General features: G+C 38.3%; 1 protein-coding gene across 1 annotated transcript; it reads left to right on the plus strand.

Moving 5' to 3' along the window:
* Positions 1–2,904: 2,904 nt before the first annotated feature.
* LOC311089898 (xaa-Pro dipeptidase-like) lies at positions 2,905–22,322 on the plus strand. The gene is made up of 6 exons (XM_084124942.1): positions 2,905–3,059; positions 14,150–14,227; positions 15,038–15,186; positions 16,025–16,209; positions 20,729–20,920; positions 21,751–22,322. The coding sequence occupies exons 2-6, from the start codon at positions 14,223–14,225 to the stop codon at positions 21,892–21,894; spliced, it is 675 nt and encodes a 224-aa protein (XP_083981068.1). The 5' UTR covers positions 2,905–3,059; positions 14,150–14,222; the 3' UTR covers positions 21,895–22,322.
* Positions 22,323–23,320: the final 998 nt, after the last annotated feature.

Below are 23,320 nucleotides of genomic sequence, written 5' to 3' on the forward strand. Positions count from 1 at the left end.
CAAGGGCAGGACGGCGGCCCCACTGAAATTCTTTCAGAGGCTCCTGGGGCATATGGCAGCGGCAGCAGCGGTAACTCCGCTTGGCCTGCTCCATATGAGACCGCTTCAGCACTGGCTTCACGGCCGAGTCCCGAGATGGGCATGGCATCACTCACCGGGTGGCAATCACACCGGCGTGCCGCCAGACCTTCAGTCCGTGGTCAGACCCCTCGTTCCTCCGGGCAGGAGTCCCCTTGGAACAGGTGTCCAGGCATGCTGTGGTTTTCACAGATGCCTCTGCCACCGGCTGGGGTGCCACATACAACGGGCATGCAGTGTCAGGGGTGTGGACGGGCCCCCAAATGCACTGGCACATCAACTGCCTCGAGTTGCTAGCAGTACGTCTCGCTCTGAGCCGCCTAAAAAGGCCGCTACAGGGCAGAGACGTGCTGGTCCGTCCGGACAACACTGCGACCGTTGCGTACATCAACCGTCAAGGTGGTCTACGCTCCCGTCGCATGTCGCAACTCACCCGCCATCTCCTCCTTTGGAGTCAGAAGCATCTGAGGTCGCTTCGAGCCATGTATGTCCCCGGTGTGCTCAACCGTATGGCCAACGAGCTATCACGAGCTGTGCTCCCGGGAGAATGGCGACTCCACCCCCAGGTGGTTCAGCTGATCTGGAGAGAGTTCGGAGAGGCTCAGGTAGACCTGTTTGCCTCCTCAGAAACCTCCCACTGCCGGTTGTTTTACTACCTGACCGAGTGAACTCTCAGCACGGATGCACTGGCACACAGCTGGCCCCGGGGCCTCCGCAAATATGCATTTCCCCCAGTGAGCCTACTTGCACAGACCCTGTGCAAAGTCAGGGAGGACGAGGAGCAGGCCCTACTGGTTGCTCCCTATTGGCCAACCCGGACTTGGTTCCCCGGAACTCATGCTCCTCGTGACAGTCCCTCCCTGGCCCATTCCTCTGAGGAAGGATCTTCTGACTCAGAGACGGGGCACTCTTTGGCACCCGCGTCCGGACCTCTGGAAACTCCATGTCTGGTCCCTGGAGGGACGCGGAGGTTCTAGGTGACTTACCCCCAGAGGTACTTAACACCATCACTTCTGCGCTAGTGCCGTCTACGAGATGTGCGTACGCCTTGAAGTGGAGCCTGTTCGTCGAGTGGTGTTCCTCCCGCAGAGAGGACCCCTGAAGATGTTCGATAGGGTCAGTGCTTTCCTTCTTGCAGCAAGGGTTGGAGTGAAGGCTGTCTCCCTCCACCCTTAAAGTACATGCTGCTGCTATTTCAGCATATCATGACCACATAGATGGCAAAACAGTTGGGAAGCACGACCTGGTCGTCAGGTTCGTTAGGGGGCCGAGACGATTAAATCCTCCTCGTCCCCCCTCCATACCCTCTTGGGACCTTTCCCTGGTGCTCCGAGCACTTCAGGATGCTCCCTTTGAGCCTTTGCAGTCAGCAGACTTAAAGCTTCTCTCCTTGAAGACTTTGCTGCTGATTGCACTGGCCTCGATCAAGAGGGTAGGGGACCTGCAAGCATTTTCGGTCGACGAATCGTGCCTAGAGTTCGGGCCGGGTGACAACCATGTTGTACTGAGACCCCGGCCTGGCTATGTGCCCAAGGTTCCTACCACTCCCTTTAGAGATCAGGTAGTGAACCTGCAAGCGCTGCCCCTGGAGGAGGCAGACCCAGTCCTGGCTTTGCTCTGTCCCATTCGTGTTCTTGGGATGGTACTCATCATTCTTCTTCCTCCAAACACGTTCTATTTTGGTCTCATCTGACCACATGACTTTCTCCCATGACTCCTCTGGATCATCCAAATGGTCATTGGCAAACTTAAGACGGGCCTTGACATGTGCTGGTTTAAGCAGGGGAACCTTCCGTGCCATGCATGATTTCAAACCATGACGTCTTAGTGTATTATCAACAGTAACCTTGGAAACGGTGGTCCCAGCTCTTTTCAGGTCATTGACCAGTTCCTCCCGTGTAGTTCTGGGCTGATTTTTCACCTTTCTTAGGATCATTGAGACCCCACGAGGTGAGATCTTGCATGGAGCCCCAGTCCGAGGGAGATTGACAGTCATGTTTAGCTTCTTCCATTTTCTAATGATTGCTCCAACAGTGGACCTTTTTTCACCAAGCTGCTTGGCAATTTCCCCGTAGCCCTTTCCAGCCTTGTGGAGGTGTACAATTTTGTCTCTAGTGTCTTTGGACAGCTCTTTGGTCTTGACCATGTTAGTAGTTGGATTCTTACTGATTGAATTGGGGTGGACAGGTGTCTTTATGCAGCTAACGACCTCAAACAGGTGCATCTAATTTAGGATAATAAATGGAGTGGAGGTGGACATTTTAAAGGCAGACTAACAGGTCTTTGAGGGTCAGAATTCTAGCTGATAGACAGGTGTTCAAATACTTATTTGCAGCTGTATCATACAAATAAATAGTTAAAAAATCATACATTGTGATTTCTGGATTTTTTTTTATAGATTATGTCTCTCACAGTGGACATGCACCTACGATGACAATTTCAGACCCCTCCATGATTTCTAAGTGGGAGAACTTGCAAAATAGCAGGGTGTTCAAATATTTTTTTTCCTCACTGTATATATATATATATATTAGGGCTGGAACTGTATACAGAAGTCACGGTTCGGTTCATGCCTCGGTTCAGACATCACGGTTCGGTACGAGTTCGGTACAATGAAGGGAAAAGCAAAACAAAAATGCAGAAGGCATGTCTCAGGCTGTACCACCAAAGGAAAATAAATTACTTAATCTCTATCTCTCTCACACACACACACACAACATAGCCTATTCCAGCATTGCAAATTGCAATCTTTACATCGCAGCCTGCTAAAGAGCTAAGGCGGGGCTACAGATTAGGTGTCCCTAAAGAACCCGCTTATCTAACAGTAGTTCTGCATTACATTCATTAATTTGCATGCAAATTTTATTTATTTTTTATACCCAGGGCCGGATTAACCATTAGGGCAACTGGTCACTTGCCCAGGGGAACATGACATCTAAGGGGCCCTGACAGGGACAGAGCTCAGTCAGATCATCATCCAGGTAAATAAAAATGTTTTTGATAAATACAATTTTCCAACGTTAAGCAATTCTTCAATAATTAGCCTATTGTAAATGTGATTTTTTTTTCATGCATTAAAACTCTTTCCTAATAATATTAATAAGAACATGCTTATTCGTCTCTTCAGTTAGGCTACTTCACGCCAGCGCTCAGTAGGCTAATTTTCTTCTTCGCGCTAGTAGCCTACACTTTGAGACTCAATAGAGTCCTTCATTTGCGATTTTTGGCCAATTTTTGTTCAATTTTAACTGTCGGTATAGACTTGATTATAATTTAGAAGAGAGAAAATAACAGTTAGGCTAAATGAGGCAGCTTTTGGGACAAGTCATGATATGCAATGTAGTAAGATTATACTTGGAAAATTCTAAACTTTATGTCTTGATTTGAGGAAACATTGTCAGGTAGCAAGTTAATGTCACCTTTGCAATTTGAAGTGTCTGGTGATGCTTCAGTGTATTCTGTTGAAAGATCTGTGTTAATGCCCTTTATTTGCATGTTCAGCTTGTCAGATAAAAAGTGGGCAGGAAAACACAAAGGTTAATTTTTGTATTGTGATTTTATTTAATTATTATTATTATTATTATTATTATTATTATTATTATTTTACTCCACTGCTGAGAGCCACTGGCAGAGCAGAGGGAAAAACAAAAAATCTGGTGACGTACTTCATAAGCACTGTTAGCTTGCAAACTATCTGATATTTTAACATATATTAAAAGGAAATTAAAAACTGTTGTATTGTATTTCTGTTGGAAAGATATTGAGTATACTGTAGTAACAAGGGTAAATGTTGATGTGACTTTTTCTCCCCGTTTTTAGTAAAATAAATAAAATTGTACCTTGAAAAATTGTTTAACTTACAGCACCCTTTTTTATGTTATTACAAAAATGGCTTAACCGCTATCTATGATGCATTTAATAAAGAAAAAACGTCTTGGCAAAGATGACGGGACACCATAACAACTTGCCACTTTTGTTGTTTGAAAAGAAAACTAACAGATAGGCTAAGTTTATGACGATGTGAACATATTCAATTCAAAACCCAGACGACTGACTTGATTAGAACAAACATCAGCCGTACAAGTAAGTTATAAGTTAAGCTATGGGTTTTTAGTCTGGCCCGCCGTGGCATGGTCATGCAATATTTTTTGCAGTAGCCCTATAATTGAAAGCTATCAATTTTAAAATGTATTAGGCTCCAAAAAATATAACAACTTTTAATTTAAGTGAACTTAAAACAATCTTCACATAAGCCCATAATAAATGTCATACTGACCTGGGCCGGGTTTCCCGATAACGATGTATCCCAGCAAGCAATAGCCGTCATTTCAACGTCTCGGTTAAATATAGACCCGATAGGCTATAGTCCGGCTATGTGTAACCCACTTTTAGCCCAAATAACATTTAATCTGGATAAATGTATTTTTTTCCAAAATAACTTGTGAGATATGATATTCCATCATGTAAGCAAAGTCAACTGTGATTACAAGTTGTTTGGTTTGCTTTATTTTACATGTTATATGTGTAGGCTGTGCGTAGCCAGGATTTAGCTCGTATTCAGACCCGGCTATTGTAGCCCACTTTTAGTCAAAACTGATTAATTGTAGTTTTTTGCCAGGCAGTGCATGAAATGGTTGATATTCCATCATGTTCGCATTGGTAATGATATCTACAAGGTTCAATGTGTCATTTCACGACATGGTCGATCTGTAGTCACGATTTAGCTCCGAAATGGACGGGCTATATGCAGTCTGCTTTAGCCCACCTGGCGAAATCAAGGCAATCTGGTCTACGGACGGTTTGGCTATAGCCCTGATTCAGACCAGCGATATAGTATAAGAATATTAGTCTTAAAAATGTTTTCGCTCACACAGCTTAATGTTTGCTGTCAAACATAAACATAACATTCATACACAATCTACGATATGACTGTCTATTATTTCCAATTAAATAAAATGCAATTGCATTTCTCAACCGCTAGATGGCACAATCGAAACACTACTGAGACATGACTACTGGGACTACTGGCATTGCGCGACTAGATCACTTTAGCCAGATCTCGCGATAAACATTTCCGCTATTTTCAATTTTATTTTACACGAGGCAGCTGTTGGAGAGCAACTGGCGAGCGACACTCTGAAAACCTTCAAAGTTCTACTTCGATCTTGTAAGTATGCGTGTTATTTTTGTTATGTTCATTGTTTAAAGTTAGTTGTTATAATGTGTAGAAACCGTGACATTTTAACATTACCATTGCAGAGTACTATTTTTCTCCAACAAGTTAATGTTTAGGCTACTGCACGTGTTATTGCAACTGTGTGCCCTTAATCTAAAATGTATCTAAATTCAAGGTGGTAAGCATGAAACTATGAAACTTATCATTAATATTTTTTATTATTAAAGATACCAATATATTTTTGTTTTTAGATTAGAGTAAGAAATAATAGTTTTTGATTTAATGCAAATTTTCAAAGTATACTTTACATAAAACTTAACAGCAACATAGTGCAACATGAAAAGAAATTATAAAAAAATATTTTTCCTTTCTGATTAATAAAAGGTAGTGGCAAACAGTAAAGTCTTAAAATAATTCAAATATGCAGCATACATTAAGTTTTCAGTGAATTTGTTTTAGATATATGGTGCATAAAAACTGAATGCTGCTTCTCCATGTTTTGTTTTGACTTTGTGGATATAAAAGTAGCTGGCTACTGTAGATGACCTGAGAGGTCTGCTCTGGATGGTTCATAATGCATCAGATTATAAATTTACTTTGGCCTTAAAATGTTAATTAATTTAATAACCAGCTATAGTATTTTGATATGAATTCTTTGACAGACAGATAGCCAGTGTAAAAACCTCAGAACTGGAGTGATGTAATCCACTTTATTTGATTTAAAGACACTGTTTATTGCAAATTATCCAGCAATCAGTCAACAAAGTACAGCAATTGAATATACAGAACACTTGTCAATGACTACCATTAAATGTATTGTTACCAACATTCTTCAAAATATATTTTTTTTGTGTGTGTTCAACAGAAGAAAGCCATACAGGTTTGGAACCAAGTGAAAGTGAGTAAATGCTTATATGATTTTTTTTTTTTTTTTTAAGTGAACTACCCCTATTAAGTATAATATATTTGTATGTTCATTAGAGTTATATGAGTAAGTGATAAAGAATGATTTATATGGATAGTTCACTTTGAAATTTTGGTATGTTTTAGCTTACCTCAAGGGCATCCAAGATGTAGGTGTCTTTGTTTCTGCAGTAGTTTAAATTTTGATATTTTGATAAACTGTTCTAGTCTGTCTGTCTGTCAGTCATATAATGCAGGTCTATATGTTTACTACCTGAAAGAGCACGATTGTTGTCACGATTTGTTATGATTTCTCTTACATTTGAGCGCGCTTTTTGACGTGCCTACATTTGTAATTAAAAAATTTTGGTCAGCAGGAAAAATTGTCTAACGAACAGTTCTGTTTAAAAATCCGTACTGAAATCGAACCGAAAGCCTCGTACAGAATGGTTCAATACGTGTATTGTTACACCCCTGAAATATATATATATATATATATATATATATATATAATATAATTAGTGCATCACCATTATGCAGGTAAAAAATTTCAATTATTGATATTAATTTATTAATAATATTGATATAAATTATTGTCTATATTGATATAAATTATATAGTCTCAATCTATATTCTGTTAACTCTATATTGGCCACCTCTAGTGTGCATCCTAGCAAAAGTGAATGACTGTAATTGGTTAAAAATGATTGTCAACAATGCTTTTCTTGAGCAATAATTTTTTTCTTTTTCTCATTTGGCAGACGCAGTGATGACCAACTTTCCTTCGGCGACTGAATGGAAAATAAAAAATGCAATTTCTGGTCATTTTAAACAAGCACCAGGGAGAGCAGGGGGTGGTGGTTATGGATATAAAGCTAACAATTAATTCTTAATTTTTTGTATATTTTCCAATATTTTATTTGTTCATTTTTATGTTTGAATGTTGTCTAAGTTGTTAATATAATTGTTCTAAATAAATCCTTTATATTCAATTAGTTTGGATGGATTTTCATTTATGAGAACCTGTTATATTTGAGTGAAAAGAATCCTTATGCCTCATTTTGTTGTCTATTACATGTATATGTAGTGTAATAGATGACAGGTCTATTCTTGGGCTATGGTTAGACGTCTATTAGATTTTCACTGACAGCCCAAAATCAGCCTTGTTTTAGCCTAGACCCATATTAGACGTATATATGTAGTCGTTTAATAGCTGTCTAATTGATGACTAGTCTATTCTTGGGCTATGATTAGACGTCTATTAGACGTATAAATATAGTCATTCAACAGCTGTCTAATTGTCTATTCTTGGGCTATGGTTAGACATCTATTAGACGTATATATGTAGTCATCCAATAGCTGTCTATTCTTGGGCTATGGTTAGACGTCTATTAGACGTATATATGTAGTCATCCAATAGCTGTCTATTCTTGGGCTATGTTTAGACGTCTATTAGATTTTCACTGACAGCCCAAAATTAGCCTCGTTTTAGCCTAGACGTCTGGGCTGTGTTTTGACGGCTATTAGACGTCTATTAGACGCAAAATTGCTTGCTGGGATCTTAGCTCTTAAGAGCGCTTTCTACGTGCAAAGTTACGAACGCTCGCAGCAATTCCACGAGCGTTTCCCAAAAATGACCTTAACATGAACGCGTGAGAACGCGCTCTACGTGCTACTTAAGAGTCGCTGTCCATTCGTGAAGTGCTGAAACAACCTTATATGGAATCGTATTCTGAACGTTTAACCTAATAATTGTCATCTGTTGTGGATTAGCAATCAAGACAAGTCTATATAAAGCACCTACAGGCGGAGGCACTGACAAAATGGCTGAAAAACAAAACAAAAAAAACACACGAAAAGATACCTTTCAAAAAGATGAAATAAATGTCCTTTTAGAGGAGATAGAGCGAAACAAAGATGCAATTTTTTACAGATTTAAAGGATTTCTTTTATTTATTTATTTGTTCATTCATTTAATTTCGATTAAAATTATTAGATTAAATTATTTCTATTTTTTTGTTTTGTTTTCTGACCTTTTTAATTATTTAATTTATACATTAATTTAACCAACAACAAAAAAGAGTAATAAAGTGTACAATAAAGTACAATCAAAACCTTATATTATAATCACATTGCATTTGAATAAAGTTAAAGGTGTAATCTGCCGGTTGTCCTGCAGGTGTCCTCATAAATCTGTCTTCTTACGATGCACTTGGGGATTTACGATTACTCCAGAGCACTCGTAGATCTACGAAGATTTTTAAGTGCTACTTAAGTTACGATGCTTTTGGGAAACAGACCGTAATTTTAAGATCAGTCGTACGATCGTTTTTACGATCAATTTAGGCTTACGATGCTTTTGGGAAACACAGCCCTGTGCTGTGCCCAACTGTCTACAGGTAGGAAATACACAGAAATTGAATAAAGTTATCAGACACTTCACAGTCTTCACTGCATGAAGTGCATCTATGCGGGTTCACGCAGACGAAGTCTTTCCTCCCCGCTGAACGCCAATGATTACCAATTCGTGAAATGCACTCCCGCTCTGGTTGAGCGCAGTAAAGTTCGTTTTAGGTTCAATATTAGCCAGATATTTGTTCTATAGGGTCGGTATTCTAACAAAGATATCAATAGCAAGATTAGTTTTAACATTATGTGACCATTGTATATCGACACAACGTAACACGGGGCTAGTTGTTGTAACACACTTGTTTTAAATACTTCCACACATGCTAGCATAACGAAACTTGGTGTATTTACTAGTTGCCATATCAACACTATGGGCCCTATCTTGCACCCAGCGCAACTGACTTTGTACACCGACGCATGTATCATTCCTATTTTGCACCCGCGCACAGCGCGCTTTTCCCTCCACAGAAGCACGTCGCTAAACTAGGGAATGAACTTGCGCTCCCTGGGCGGTTCAGCGCAAAAAAGGAGGCGTGTTCCGGCGCAAACGTTCCTTCATGCTATTTTGCAGGTTTAGAAAACAATTGCGCCACTAACCAGGAAAAAATAGTTTAAAGTCAGTGGCGCGTTTCGCATGTTATTCATAAGCTATTTTAAGGGTGCATGCTTGGCCATAATCAATGTAGCGTGTGCACAACGCGCACTTTGATTCTCTCATCTACACAGAAGCAGCAGTTTTCATTTTTGCAAATCATACATTATTACGATAGATAGATAGATAGATAGATAGATAGATAGATAGATAGATAGATAGATAGTTTATTATAAAAGCATACATCTAGCTTACACATTTACCCAAATTATCATACGCCTTTTTAATCGAAGTTAATTTGGGTGGGTTTCTCCATCCCCAACGTCCCTGACGAGAGCGTTGCTCTCCTCGGCTGTGAATCTCCAATATCGTCACCTTTCTAAAATAATTGCCTAAGTCATTTTTTCAGGTTTCTCAGAAAACACAAAAACGGAACCAATAATTGATTATGTTATTTAACAGTTGAGATAGTTATTTACTGCTTCGCTAACTAGCAGAAGACACCAGCCGGGTTTAAATCCCAGTTGTGTAGGTGGGGGCATGTTGTCACACTGCGTTACAATGAGCCCCTATTAGAAATATGCTATTATATTCTATATTATTATTAATTCTATTGAGAAAACATGAGAAAAAAGTGAATAAAGACTGAGAGTCAATGTTCAGAAATTACTAATTATTTATTTGTTTTGAACTATGCTGTATAGTGTTTTTTTGTGTGTTCATAGTCAAAACTCAAAAATGTGTTTATATTTAATTATTAAAAAATGCCATTATTTTATATGAAAAAGTTAATAATTGTATTTTATTAAGAAAATATTTTAGTTTGTCTCGTATTTTTTTTTTATTAGATCAGATAACATTTTAAGCTGTCATATGGTCATGTTACAATGAACCCCACCTAAGGGGCATGTTGTCACATTTCACTTCCATTCTTTCGGGGTATATCAAGGAAAAAGTATATACTGTATTAATAAAACAAAACCACATAATTGTACTAGACATGTGTGAAATTAACGTGGGAAAAAATAAATACTCTGAACCATAAGTAGATTTACACACACAAACTGAGAAAGTCAAAAAGCATTACTTTGTGCCCCGCTCTCCCCTACAGCTTTCCTGGTAGCCTTGAGTAAATTAACTTTTCTAAGAAAATGATTCATAAAACGTATAAATATCAGTTGAGCCTATGTTTACTTTCTTCACTGACACAGACGAAAATGAAAAGACTATCAGTCAAAGTTCAGCTTTAGGAGGGGAAGAAATAGGCCAGGATGAGGAGAGAGCAGGGATTGACAAATAATCTAATGACAAGGTTTTAAAGCTATTTCTTAATTTTTTTTGGCCTTCAAAAGTCCAACGCATTCTCATCCTTGGGCGTCATAATACTGACGCTTGTGACATTTCGTCGACATCGAACACACATGGCACCCTTTAGCGTCAATATGAGACGCACAGAGCTTTGTTCGGTTATGGGTAGGTTTAGGTCTAGTGTAGGGTTAGGGTTAGACCGCTAGGAGGCGCCTTCTGACCCATTTCTATCTGCGTCTCATATTGACGCTAAAGGGTGCCATGTGCGTTCAATGTCGACGAAATGTCACGAGTGTCAATATATGACGCCCTAGGATGAGAACGGGCTGAAAAGTCCTAAATTGCACATATGTAGGTCAGAGAAATCCACATTTTCTCGGGGGAGCATGTCCCCAAACCCCCCTACGTTTATATCACAATTATAAACACATTTTTTGGTTTATATGCATCCAGAGAAATGGGTTGAAAATGTAGAAAGCATTATGATTTTTTTCTCTCTTCTAACCTGAAAATTATCACAACAAACAACTTTTCTTACATCTTACAACAAATTATCTTTTTTTGTTTAGAAGCCGGTTTAAAGACACTTACTATAAATTCTATTTATAAAAAATAAAGAAATGCTCTTGCTTCATGTAGCCTTGCTTCAAGTGTGAACTCAAACAAATGGCTGAAAAACACATGGGAACAGGATGATTATTGCGCGCGGTTAAGATATTTTAACACGTTTTTTCTTTGTCTATATACTGTAGAGTGGCATTACCACAGTACTCTTTGAAGTGCTTTGGATTATAGTTCACATGATAGATGAATATGATTATCATTCACTACTATATTATAGTACTATTGTATTACCATCATCACTATGGTCTCAGTTTCAGAGTTATGTGGCCAAACCAGTCATAGTGTCATGTTGATCTGGGCACTGAATCAAATATGTGCTGGACTGAAAAATAGTTGCTATCATCTTCTGTTTGGCTTGTGCAATCACTAGGGTTTATAAGGATGAGCTGGTAAACAAGAGGTTTAAACAGGAGCTTCACAATCCTCACACACCAGCGCAGACTAGAGATGGCAGCACAACGTCTGGTCAGAAAAATGTACCATAGGAGGGAATTTACAAAGACTGATCAAGAACTAGAACAAATCAAAGAACATAGGCTGCACACAAATCCAGATGTTCTCTTCAAAATGTATTATCCAAGAAATGTACAAAGAATGGACCATCTAGACCGCCTGGTCTTCAGACCCACTGTAGATTTCATCTATTGGAAAAGATTGATGGAGGGATATGGAAACCTCAGAGCTGTTTGGACTCCAAGAGAAACACAGCCACGAAGATTTGAGATTACTTCCCTGCATGGGACTTGGCAGAATTTGAGAGAATTTGTGGAAGATTTTCCAGATAATCTGCATGAGATTAATGCCCTTGAGGACGACGATGATGATGAAACTCAACCAAAAAAGATGGCAGCACAACGTCTGGTCAGAAAAATGTACAGTAAGAGGGAACTTCGTGAACGGACTGATCAAGAACTAGAACAAATCAAAGAAGATAGGCTGCACACAAATCCAGATGTTCTCTTCAAATTGTATGATCCAAGAAATGAACAAACAATGATGTATCTACACAGCCTGGTCTTCAGACCCACTGCAGATGTCACCGACTGGATAAGTTTGATTAGAGAGGAATATGGAAACCTCACTGTTGAACCGACTCCAAAAGAAACACCAAGATTTGAGATTACCATCGAGGGGACTTGGCAGAATTTGAGAGAATTTATGAGAGATTTTCCAGATAATCTGCATAATATTAATGCCATTGATGACACTGATGGCGATGATGACGATGATGATGAAGTGCTGCCAAATTTGCAAAATCTCCATTTGTGAAAAGACACAAGAAGAGCTGCCAAACCATAAGGTACAAAAAAATATTGTACAAATTATTCATAATGTCATGCATTAATCAGTTTTTCCAGACAGTAAGTTTAGTTGTTTGTTTGTTTTTCTGTTTGCTGCTTCCATTTTAAGGAAGTATTATCGCTGAGCTAAATAACCCAACTTTAGTCATGAATAAACAAAATATAGGAAAAATATTGACTTGTTTTTTTTTATTTTATATTCATGATTATGTTCATGTGCATGTAAGAGTTGTGATTAATCCTCTAATAACATGTTTCATCATTTAATAATTCAAATATTCAGTTTTTCTGTATATTTCCATTATGTTTACTCTGTAATAATATGAGATCATGACTATAATTTTATTACTTTCATCTCTTCCACTCAGAGACCATGTTTTCATCGGGAGCCCGTGAAGACCTCAAGATCTGACCAGATTTAAAGCAGACAAAATATGAATATCTTGTATTTCTCTTCTCTATCACTAAACCAACTGTCACACTTTATACTCTAGATTATATTTCTCTGGGTGTGTTTATTAAAAGTCAATTTCTGTATTAGCTTGTATTTCTTTATAATTTCTACATATAAATGTCTATATAAACCTTAAAGTCTTGATTACAAAAACAAATCTAATTTTCACTGTTACCACACTGAAACTTGCCATTAAACTGGTATAATGTATCCCAGTGTGTGTGTGTGTGTGTGTGTGTGTGTGTGTGTGTGTGTGTGTGTGTGTGTCTGTAAGTGTGTCTGTGTCTCTCAGTGTGTGTGTGTGTGTGTGTGTGTGTGTGTCTGTCTCTCTGAGTGTGTGTATGTAAGTGTGTCTGTGTCTCTCAGTGTGTGTGTGTGTGTCTGTGTGAGTGTGTGTGTGTCTCTATGTGTGTGCGGTGCGCTTGCACGTGTCTGAGAGAGAGAGAGAGAGAGAGAGAGTGTGTGTGATTGTCTGTTTGTGTGTCTGTGTGTGCATGTGTGCATGTCTGTGTGTGTCTGTGTGTGTGTGTGTGTGTGTGTGTGTAAGTGTGTCTGTGTCTCTGATTGTGTGTGTGTCTCTGTGTGAGTGTTTGTGTGTGTGTCTCTGTATGTGTGTGTGTCTATGTGTGTGTGTCTATGTGTGTGTGTCTCTCTAAATGTGTGTGTGTAGTGTGTGTCCGTCTTGTTAGTGAGAGACTCTCAGTGTCTGATATTGTGTCCTCAGAGCGAGAGATGTGTCTGAGTTCAATCACATCTGGACTGATAATAAACTTCAGACGTGTTTCAGATTCAATCTTAAATGCACAGTTCACCTAAATTACTATAGCACTTCTGTAACATGTAGTGCACGTGACATTATGTTCCAAGTCTTTTAAAATCATATGATTGTGTGATTGAATAGACCCAAAAATTGCTTCTTTTTTTGTATCCGCAGATCTTAATTTTTCATGCATATTCAAACCTAGCGAATCACAATCATTTATGATGCAAGATTTTCAGTGAATAATAACTTACATTTCAAGTTTTGTGACACAATTGTTGTTTTGGGGGTGAAGTGTAATTTAATACTTAAAGGGACAATTTTAAAATCAAAACAAGTATTAATGTGAACTCTCATGAACATAGAAGCATTGAAAAACATTTACCCATAATGCATCTGTCACTGACCAACTGACTGAACATCCTCAACAGTTAAAGATATAAAGATGGATGATGTTCATTAGTATGTAATGGATATGGTCAATAATTCTGGTCATTTATTTGAGTTATTTTGTTTGCATGTGATCATGTTATCACTCCAACAGTGGGAATAACTCCTCCGTCCTGCATTACGGACACGCCGGCTCTCCCAATGACAAAACCATCCAGGATGGAGACATGTGGTGAGTTCATGAGCCGCTTTTCACACGCATTACTTTAATAATCATGTTCAGTGTCAGTTGTCTTGTTGGTTCATGCTGGTGTACAGTCAGTGTAGTGATGAATATTTCCAGTAATATTCAGGTTTATGGTCTGGTTATGAGCAGTTGCACACTGACCCCTGGTGGACACGACTTACAAACACACTTTCACTTTCTGCAAGAACATCTTAGAGATATGATTTGAAAATCACGATGGTTGAATTATTTAAAGTAGAAGCTGATTTAATACAATCAGATTATGTTTATGTCCAGCATCATCTGTCTTTAAATTAAACTAAAACAAGTCTCTGGAAGTACTTGCATCAAAATTCTGTATCCATAAACAAAAATGCATTAAAGTGATGCGTAGATGTGCAGAATTTAGTGAAATTCAGAAATCTTCTGTGTCATTTATTGCATTAATATCCTGTACATTGAAAAGCATACATTATATGTATGTTAAATGGTTATTGAAATATACAGTATAATAAAAAACTATGGATAAGGAACTGTCCATAAGCTTTATGTGATGTTTGGTGATTCTTACTGTTCATTGTAAAATGTCAAATAAATAATAATAATAATAATAATAATAATAATAATAATAATAATAATAATAATGAACCAGGGCTACTCAGTATTTGATGATGTTATCAAACCAAACCATAAAACTAAAACAAGCCATAGAAGTGGTTTTAGATGTGGTCCAGGCTGGTGCAAAGGGAAAGATTAATCTGAAAACTGATTTATCATATAAAGATGAAGCTAAACTCTGTGGTTGTGTCCTGACAGTCTGTTTGACATGGGCGGCGAGTATTACTGCTACTCCTCCGACATCACCTGCTCTTTCCCGGCCAACGGCAAGTTCAGCGCGGACCAGAGAGCCGTTTATGAAGCCGTGCTGAAGTCCTCCAGAGCCGTGCTGGACGCCATCAAACCTGGTACACACTCTAGAGTCACAATACTGCAGATCAGGAGCAAAACTGAGTCTTTTACTGACCAAATCTATGACTATCAGCAGAAAGTCTGATCTACACTTACAGTCAAAGGTTTGGGATTTTTGATCAAAAATATAGTAAAATTGTGAAAAACTATTACAAATTAAAATAACTGTTCTCTATGTGAATATATAGTAAAGTGTAATTTATATCCTGTGATCAAAGCTGAATTTTCAGCATCATTACTCCAGTCTTCAGTGTCACATGATCCTTCAGAAATCACTCTAATATGATGATTTGATGCTCAAGAAACATTTATGATTATTATCAATGTTGAAAACATTCAAAATCTTCATTTCTTGTGGAAACAAGGTAGTTTTCAGGATTCTTTGATGAATGGAAAGTTCAAAAGAACAGCATTTATTTGAAATACAATCTTTTGTAACATTATAAATATATTTACAGTCACTTTTGATCAATGTAATGCATCTTTGTAGAATAAAATGATTAATTTCGTAATTTCCAAACTTTTGAATGGTAGTGTATATTGAAATTTGAGTTTTGTTATTTAAGAATGCACTTCCAAAAAAGTCAAATAGACACTGTGTGTTTGGTTTAAAGTCAAAGAGAGCTGTAAAATGACCTTTGACCTCAGTGTTTACCTTTAATCCTCCCTTGTATGGCTTATTCTACTCTAAGCAATGCTTGAACCTTGTATTTTGAGCACTTCTTGCGTTATTTTTGCCTCTTCACGATGACTCGCTTGCTATAGTCCTGATAAAGGACTAAATGTAAATGTAATGAGGGTCTCAGCTCAGCGGTGCGTTGATGTCCCGCTCAGGTGTGAAGTGGACCGACATGCACCGTCTGGCGGACCGGGTTCACCTGGAGGAGCTGCTGAAGATGGGGATCCTGCGTGGGGCGGTGGAGGAGATGCTGAAGGTTCACCTGGGCTCCGTCTTCATGCCTCACGGACTGGGACACTTACTGGGCATCGACGTCCACGACGTGGGGGGGTATCCAGAGGTCAGTTCTGAGCTTTCACTGGTACAACACATTCACACACTTTTTTACTCTATTTTACCCTGTAAAATGTATAATCCGGTGCTTTTCGGTGAGTGATGAGACAAAAATCACAAACAATATGTGTAATTTTGAGATTGGAAATTGTTATAAGATCAGTAATTATGTGTTACTACGCCAAAATGTTAAGAGGCCAGATATGATTTTAGATTTTTGTTGAAGATAAATCTTAAAACTTTTCAAAAAACTTTTACCTTTTGTTTATTTCTTCTTCTTTTCCTGCATTTTAACATTTTTCTCACCATGAAAATGCCATGGAATGGTAACAAATCTGGTAACACCACAATGTTATACATTAAAACCAAAACCATGCAGATTTTATAATCATCAATGTCACTGCAAAGTGATTTACTCACTTCATTTGATAACTTTTATACTGTACATGTATATAATTTTATCCATTTTGATATTGGAAATTGTTATATATCAGTTAATAGTAATTATGTGTTACTGCGTCAAAATGTTAAGAGGCCAGATATGATTTTAGAATTTTGTTGAGGATAAATCTTAAAGCTTTTCAAAAAACTTTATTCTTTTAAACTTTTTATTTTGCTACATTTTAGCATTTTTCTCAAAAATGCCATGGTATGGTAGCTAACAAATATGGTAACAAACAAACACCAAAATGTTATAAACTAAAACCAAAATCATACAGATGTTATAATCATCAATGTCACTGCAATGTGATTTACTCACTTCATTTGACAACTTTTATACTTTTCAAATATAATTTTATGCACATAATCACTCACATGAAGCCATATACTGTACACTATATATCAAATCTCTTCTGTTTGATGATTTATATTGTCTCCAGATTTAGCTTCAAAGTGCTGAACTTCTCAATGAAAACTATTAAACATTACGATTATAAACATTAACATTTTGAATTTCTGTAGAGCTGCTTTGATATATGTATGATGACAGGCACAACACAAACAAAACTGTATTGAATGTTTCTTGTACTTGTAAATCATATATAAAACTACATTTTAAACTATGCTTTCATAGTAAAGATAAAGGAACATATTTTACTCATGAACTGACTTCGTAAAGGAAGGAATGAATCATTTAAACGCCTGATTAAAACCAAATGTTGTTAAAAGCAGTGTTTCTCAGCCGTGTCTCACAGACACACTCATCAGACACACTGTTCAAATCACCTCCTACACACTCATTCACTATTCCCTACATTACTCCACTAATATAATGAGAACGAGTGAGTGAATCTGGACGCTGAGTGAGTCGCTTCTGCATATTGTGTGTTTGCTGTTTAATAATTCATTGAAACACAGCAAACTGGCAGCTCCAGTAGTAATGAGAAGATTTATCCTGAACTCTGTCATGGAAACTAGCATGTATAAACCATAATCAAACAATTTAATTATCAATTAAAAGGGAATTTTGATATCAGCTTATGATATTACACTGGACCAGTGCAGTTTGGAGAATGGCTGGATGATTGATTCAGCTGCGGTGCCATCTCCTGGCAAGACTCAGGAATTCATTCAGTGTGCGACTCTCACGGTGCATTATGGGTAGTCTCTAGTCAGGTCTGTGTTAGATGAGGAGGTATTAAGTGTGTCCCAAATCGTGTACTTGTGCTCTATTCTACGCCATTTTGTAGTATAAATAGTGCGAGTAGTGCGTTCACACTAAACATTCTAATAAGAAAAAGTGCACTAAGGACTCGGATGATGCACTTATTTAATTGGAGCAGCACCATCCCTTTCAGCACCGACTGAACCAGGACAAGATGTGTCCGTGTCCTCCAAACTGCCATCTTGGCTGATCCCAAAAGGTAATTTAGCAAAACCCCTTTTCTTCGTTCACTGACTTTGTACTTTGGACCAGTAATAAAAACTTGATAGGAAAATTCCTCACCCATGCTCTCGAAACAAACCCTTAAAAAATAAAAAAGACCTCTTAGCCTCCCACACTGGATAAACAGATGATCAACCGCTTCTTCCATCCCATAAAAAGGACATTCCCTCCGTACTTCTGGATTCAGGAGCGCCGTGTGTGTTTGTAGCTCTTCTACCGCATATCAGTCTCCACTGTAAATCTGCTGTTTCTCAATGGGCAGGGGCGTAGCACCAAATGTTGGGCCTCGGCCACGGAACCAAGGGGCGGGCCCCTTACAACAGCACAATATATATATCAATATATCTTTGTGGGCCCCCCCTTCGCCGAGGGCCCCTATTAATCTGTTCCACTATTACCCCCTGTCCGACGCCCCTGTCAATAGGAGATCTCCAGCGTCCTCTCTTTAACTCTTCTCAAAAGAGTTTGATGAGACACTTTAACACACAATGTAGAGTGCTTTTTTTTTACCAATGTCTTAAAATAATCCCAACTTTTAAAGGCACAATATGTATTTTTTTTGCTTTAAAAATATAAAAAATCACTATATCTATGTTATATATTTGTGTATTTGTGTATTTACATTATCCCGACAGTTCCAATTAACTTCTAAATCCAGAGAAATTAATATTTTAATTCGAAGACACGGACCGTGTCTTTATTTCCGTTATGTCGCAGTCAATGGCGTCATATCCGCGTTGTCCCTGGTTTCCGCCTATGGTTTCCGCTCGTACTGCCATGATAACCAGAGCTATGAGCAGAGCCGTCTGATTAACCAAAGCGACAGACGCAGACAACTGTGGATTTCGCAATGTCTATCTGCACGCTGTTGTTGTTTCGTTCAAACATTACGGACCATGGCAAGCAGACTTTGGATAAAAAAGGAGAACTAAAACGAGAATCAATATCAGCGCGGTGTTTTCGAGATGCCGAGAGCTCCCATAGACAGAATATAAACGAGAGCTCCACGTCCGAGACTTCGACCGCTCCTACATGTACTTTATTAAACAGGTGAGCACATTTACATAAAACTAATCAATGTTATATAGTTCAACAATGATAAAATGTTAGAATATGATCTGTATGTTATTCTAATGTTGATCTAGTTTACTGCTAGTCTCAAACAGACAAACTAACACATACATTTCAACACATTTAAATGCAGTTTAGTGTGCTAGTGTAATGTTAGACCAAGTGAAACAGCGCTGTGTTACCTCACAAGTTTAATTTGTCTAATAAACTGACCTGTGAGTAGTAATTCTGCGTGTAGTTCGGTAGAATGAAATGCCTATATTCCTTTTATATCCGCGGGACTCGCGTCGCGTGTGGAGCTGATAGCTGTCTCTTAGCAATCCCGAACTGCTTCATATCACAGTCATGATAAAAGCATCGATGTATTCAGTCATCCATAAACATTATTAGATCGGTCGGCTTGGCATTGACGACAAGTTCCATAATTCTTAGCAAATGTTGCGTCATCAAACTACGCCTTTGTTATTGTAAAGGGTTAGCGACCCCTAGAGGAGAAAAAATCCCATATTGTGCCTTTAAAGCTACAATATGTCATTTTTTTTCACCACTAGCGATCGCTAACCCTTTACAATAACAAAGGTGTCGGTTGATGACGCATAAGCGGAATTATGGAACGTGTCGTCATGCCGATGGATCTAATAATGTTTATGGATGAGTGAATACACTGATGTGTTTAACATGACTGTGATATGAAGCAGGGCGCGATCGCTAATAAGAGACAGATCTCAGCGCCACACGCGAGTCCCGCGGATATAAAGGAATGAGGACATTTAATCCTCCCGAACTAACGTTACCCGCTAGTGCTGAATAATACTCACACGGGTCAGTTTATTAGACGAATGAAACTTGTGAGGGAACGCAGCGCTGTTTCACTTGATCTACACTATCACACTGAACTGCATTTGAGTGTGTTGAAAGTTATAATGTTATTCTGTGTGTTAGTTTGTCTGTATGAGACTAGCAGTGAGCGAGATCAACATTAGAATAACACACTGATCATATTCTTACATTTCATCATGTTGAGCTATATAACATTGTTTAGTTTTATGTACATTTGCTCATCTCTACATTTGCGCGTCTCTGTCAAGTGGAAGTTAGCCACGGACGCTAGCTCTCGGCATCTCGAAAACGCCACGCCGATATTGATCCTTGTTTTAGTTCTCCTTTTGTCGCAATCATGATCCATAATGTTTGAATGAAACAACAACAGCGTGGGTGCGCCGCTAGACGTAACGCGGTTGTCCACGTCTGTCGCCATGGTTACTATGGCAGTATGAGCGGAAACCAGGGATAACGCGGATATTACGTCATTGACAGGCGTCAAGTGAACAGGGACGAGCCATTATTTAAAACTGGAATTTCTCTTAAAATTAAAAATCTTTGGGAACTTTTGGGATATTGTAAGCACACAACTGCAGGAAATATATCACACTGTGCAAGTGATTTTGGATTTTCACGAATGTGCCTCCAGGAAAGGGTTGAGAAGCTCTGCTTACGATGACCAGCAGCAGTGGTTATAAGTGTGTGTGTGTGTGTGTGTGTGTGTGTGTGTGTGTGTGTTGTCCAGGGCATCGAGCGCGTGGACGAGCCGGGGCTGAAGAGTCTCAGGATGGGTCGTGTGGTGCAGGAGCGGATGGTCCTCACGGTGGAGCCGGGAATATATTTCATCAATCATCTCCTGGATAAAGCGCTGGACTCCCCGACTCAGTGCGGCTTCATCAACAGAGACGTCCTCAATCGCTTCCGCGGCTTCGGCGGGGTCAGAATTATTACTAAAAAATCTACATTACAGTAGATATACAGATAAACATACATTCATAACTAGTCCTTTCTTTAACACCATATCATTTTTGCTGATCATTTTGTTGATTTGTCAATGTATAATATTATATGCTATAATGTATACAATAAATTATACATTATATACAGTACATATATAATACACTATATATGTATATTTCTTTTATCTTTCACTTTATAATCAAAAGGACTAAAGTTCCATGCATTCAGATTTTATAAGTGAATATTCTGAATGTTTATGCTTTTTCGAATATGATCTTTCATGTGTGTAATAGTGTTTTGTGAATGTATAAGTTCTGTGAAGTTTTAAAGATCAACGAATCGATTCTGAACTGCCTGAAAGAGTCATCAGTAATTAGCATAATTTCAGTCTGTGGTCTTGATTGGCTGAGCAGCGTCTCTTAGCCCCGCCCTCAAACACTGTAGTGTATCTGAGACTGGAAGAGTTTGGTTCGTGTTGTTTGTGTCAAGAAGACGCTGTTTTCTGAGATTGATACGGTAAAACCCACGCCATCGTTACTGTTCGTATCACTGTGATCAAGAGCTGAGATTCAGATATGATAATGAGCGTTTGCTTTCTGACCAATCACAGCAGAGCAGCTCTCAGAGAGGCGGAGCTTAGAGAGACTGAATCCTTGATGGAAGCGTTTCAGACACTGAGAGAAAAGAGCTGACGCTGAAATTACAGTATATGATAAGATGGGGGGAAATTAAAGTGTATATGACAGTATATGAGGAAATTAAATGCAAACATGAATATTGCTGATCATGTGTGTGTGTGTGTCTCAGGTGCGCATTGAGGATGATATCGCTGTGACGGCTGACGGCGTGGAGCTTCTGACCTGCGTTCCTCGAACCTTGGAGGAGATTGAGGCGTTCATGGCCGAGGAAACGTCCAAACCCTTCAGTCCCATCAGCAGCCAGAAATTCTGAGATTATGATGATGATGATGATGATGATGATTATAATAATGACACTCCTTTCCTTCAACATATCAGACTTTAAACTTTAAGTAAATGAGCATCTTTGATATTTCATATCAACACACAACATGTGACCACGTCTGATGACTTCACTTATGGAAATCAGTGTCAGAAATGAATTACCAGATCATTTATGCTTTCATGTAGCAGCTGTGTAACATTTTCAGAGTTTGATTATTAATAAAGCAGCTCTGAACATTATTTAGCCTGACTTAAACTTTACTCAATTCATTTGAATTTTATCCTCTACACTTTTTGCAAGTTTGTAAGAAAATGCAATGCTTATTTTTAATAAACATCTGATTTTTCTAGCATCATTTAGAATCGTGTGCAACCTTTTATTTACTAATTAATAAAATTCTGTCATGTTTAAATCCCATATATGAGTTGTTTTTGTTGAACTAAACGTGGTTGAATAATCTAGAGGAGAAACACGAGTCCTCGGCTGATAACAGAAATGCTCTTGATCACTGTGAGGATGATAGAGGACTGAGGGTTTGCTGGATGAAATGTGTGTGTGGATTGTAACTTTATGTCTCATTATATACACACTTCATCATTTAGTGTTGTTTAGTTTCTTTAGTTTGTTTCCAGCAGTTCAGTTGTGATTCTGCTCTTCTCAGAAACCTTCAACTCTTCTCGGAAATATAGAAAATTATGTTTATTGGAATGATGTTTCAGTTTTCAGTAAGACGGACACTCCTAGGTACAGTATGTTGGAGATCTGGTTGTGTCAGACGTTAAATGTGTTTTTAATTTTTGTTTTATTCCTGAATGAATCATGCATTCGAAACCAGAGGACTGGTAGAGCCGGATCAATGTCAACCCTTCTGAACCTGATCTAAGTTTATATCAAATACAGGATGAAAAATCACATGTGGTCAGGATGATCATTGAGGTCAAGATATTTTAACATGCTTTCTTCTTTTAACTCTGTCTATCTATCTATCTATCTATCTATCTATCTATCTATCTATCTATATCTATCTATCTAGTCTGGGTTTGATCATTTCTCAGTAGTTTGGGACACATCTGAATAAAGCTTGTCATGGAAATGTTCAAGGTTGAGCTGTTTTATCATTGAGCTCCTGTTGTAGTCGAACTCGCTGCTGAATTTAGTTCATCATTATTACAGATATTCTCTTTTTTTTTTTAAACAGGATCAGTGTGTTTTAAACATCATAATCTTGATGCTGAAACTGACATCTTAATCTCAGATGTGTTGGGTCAGAATTATTACAAACAATACATATTTTCCAGATACACTTGATGGAGATTTACAGATTCACATCAATTCATAAGTAGTCCTTCCTTTAACTTCATATCATTTTTGCTGATAATTTTGTTGATGATTTGTAATTATATAATATTATAAT

The sequence above is a fragment of the Abramis brama genome (assembly GCF_963993115.1).
Source record: "Abramis brama genome assembly, chromosome: 9".
Classification (NCBI taxonomy): Eukaryota; Metazoa; Chordata; class Actinopteri; order Cypriniformes; family Leuciscidae; genus Abramis; species Abramis brama.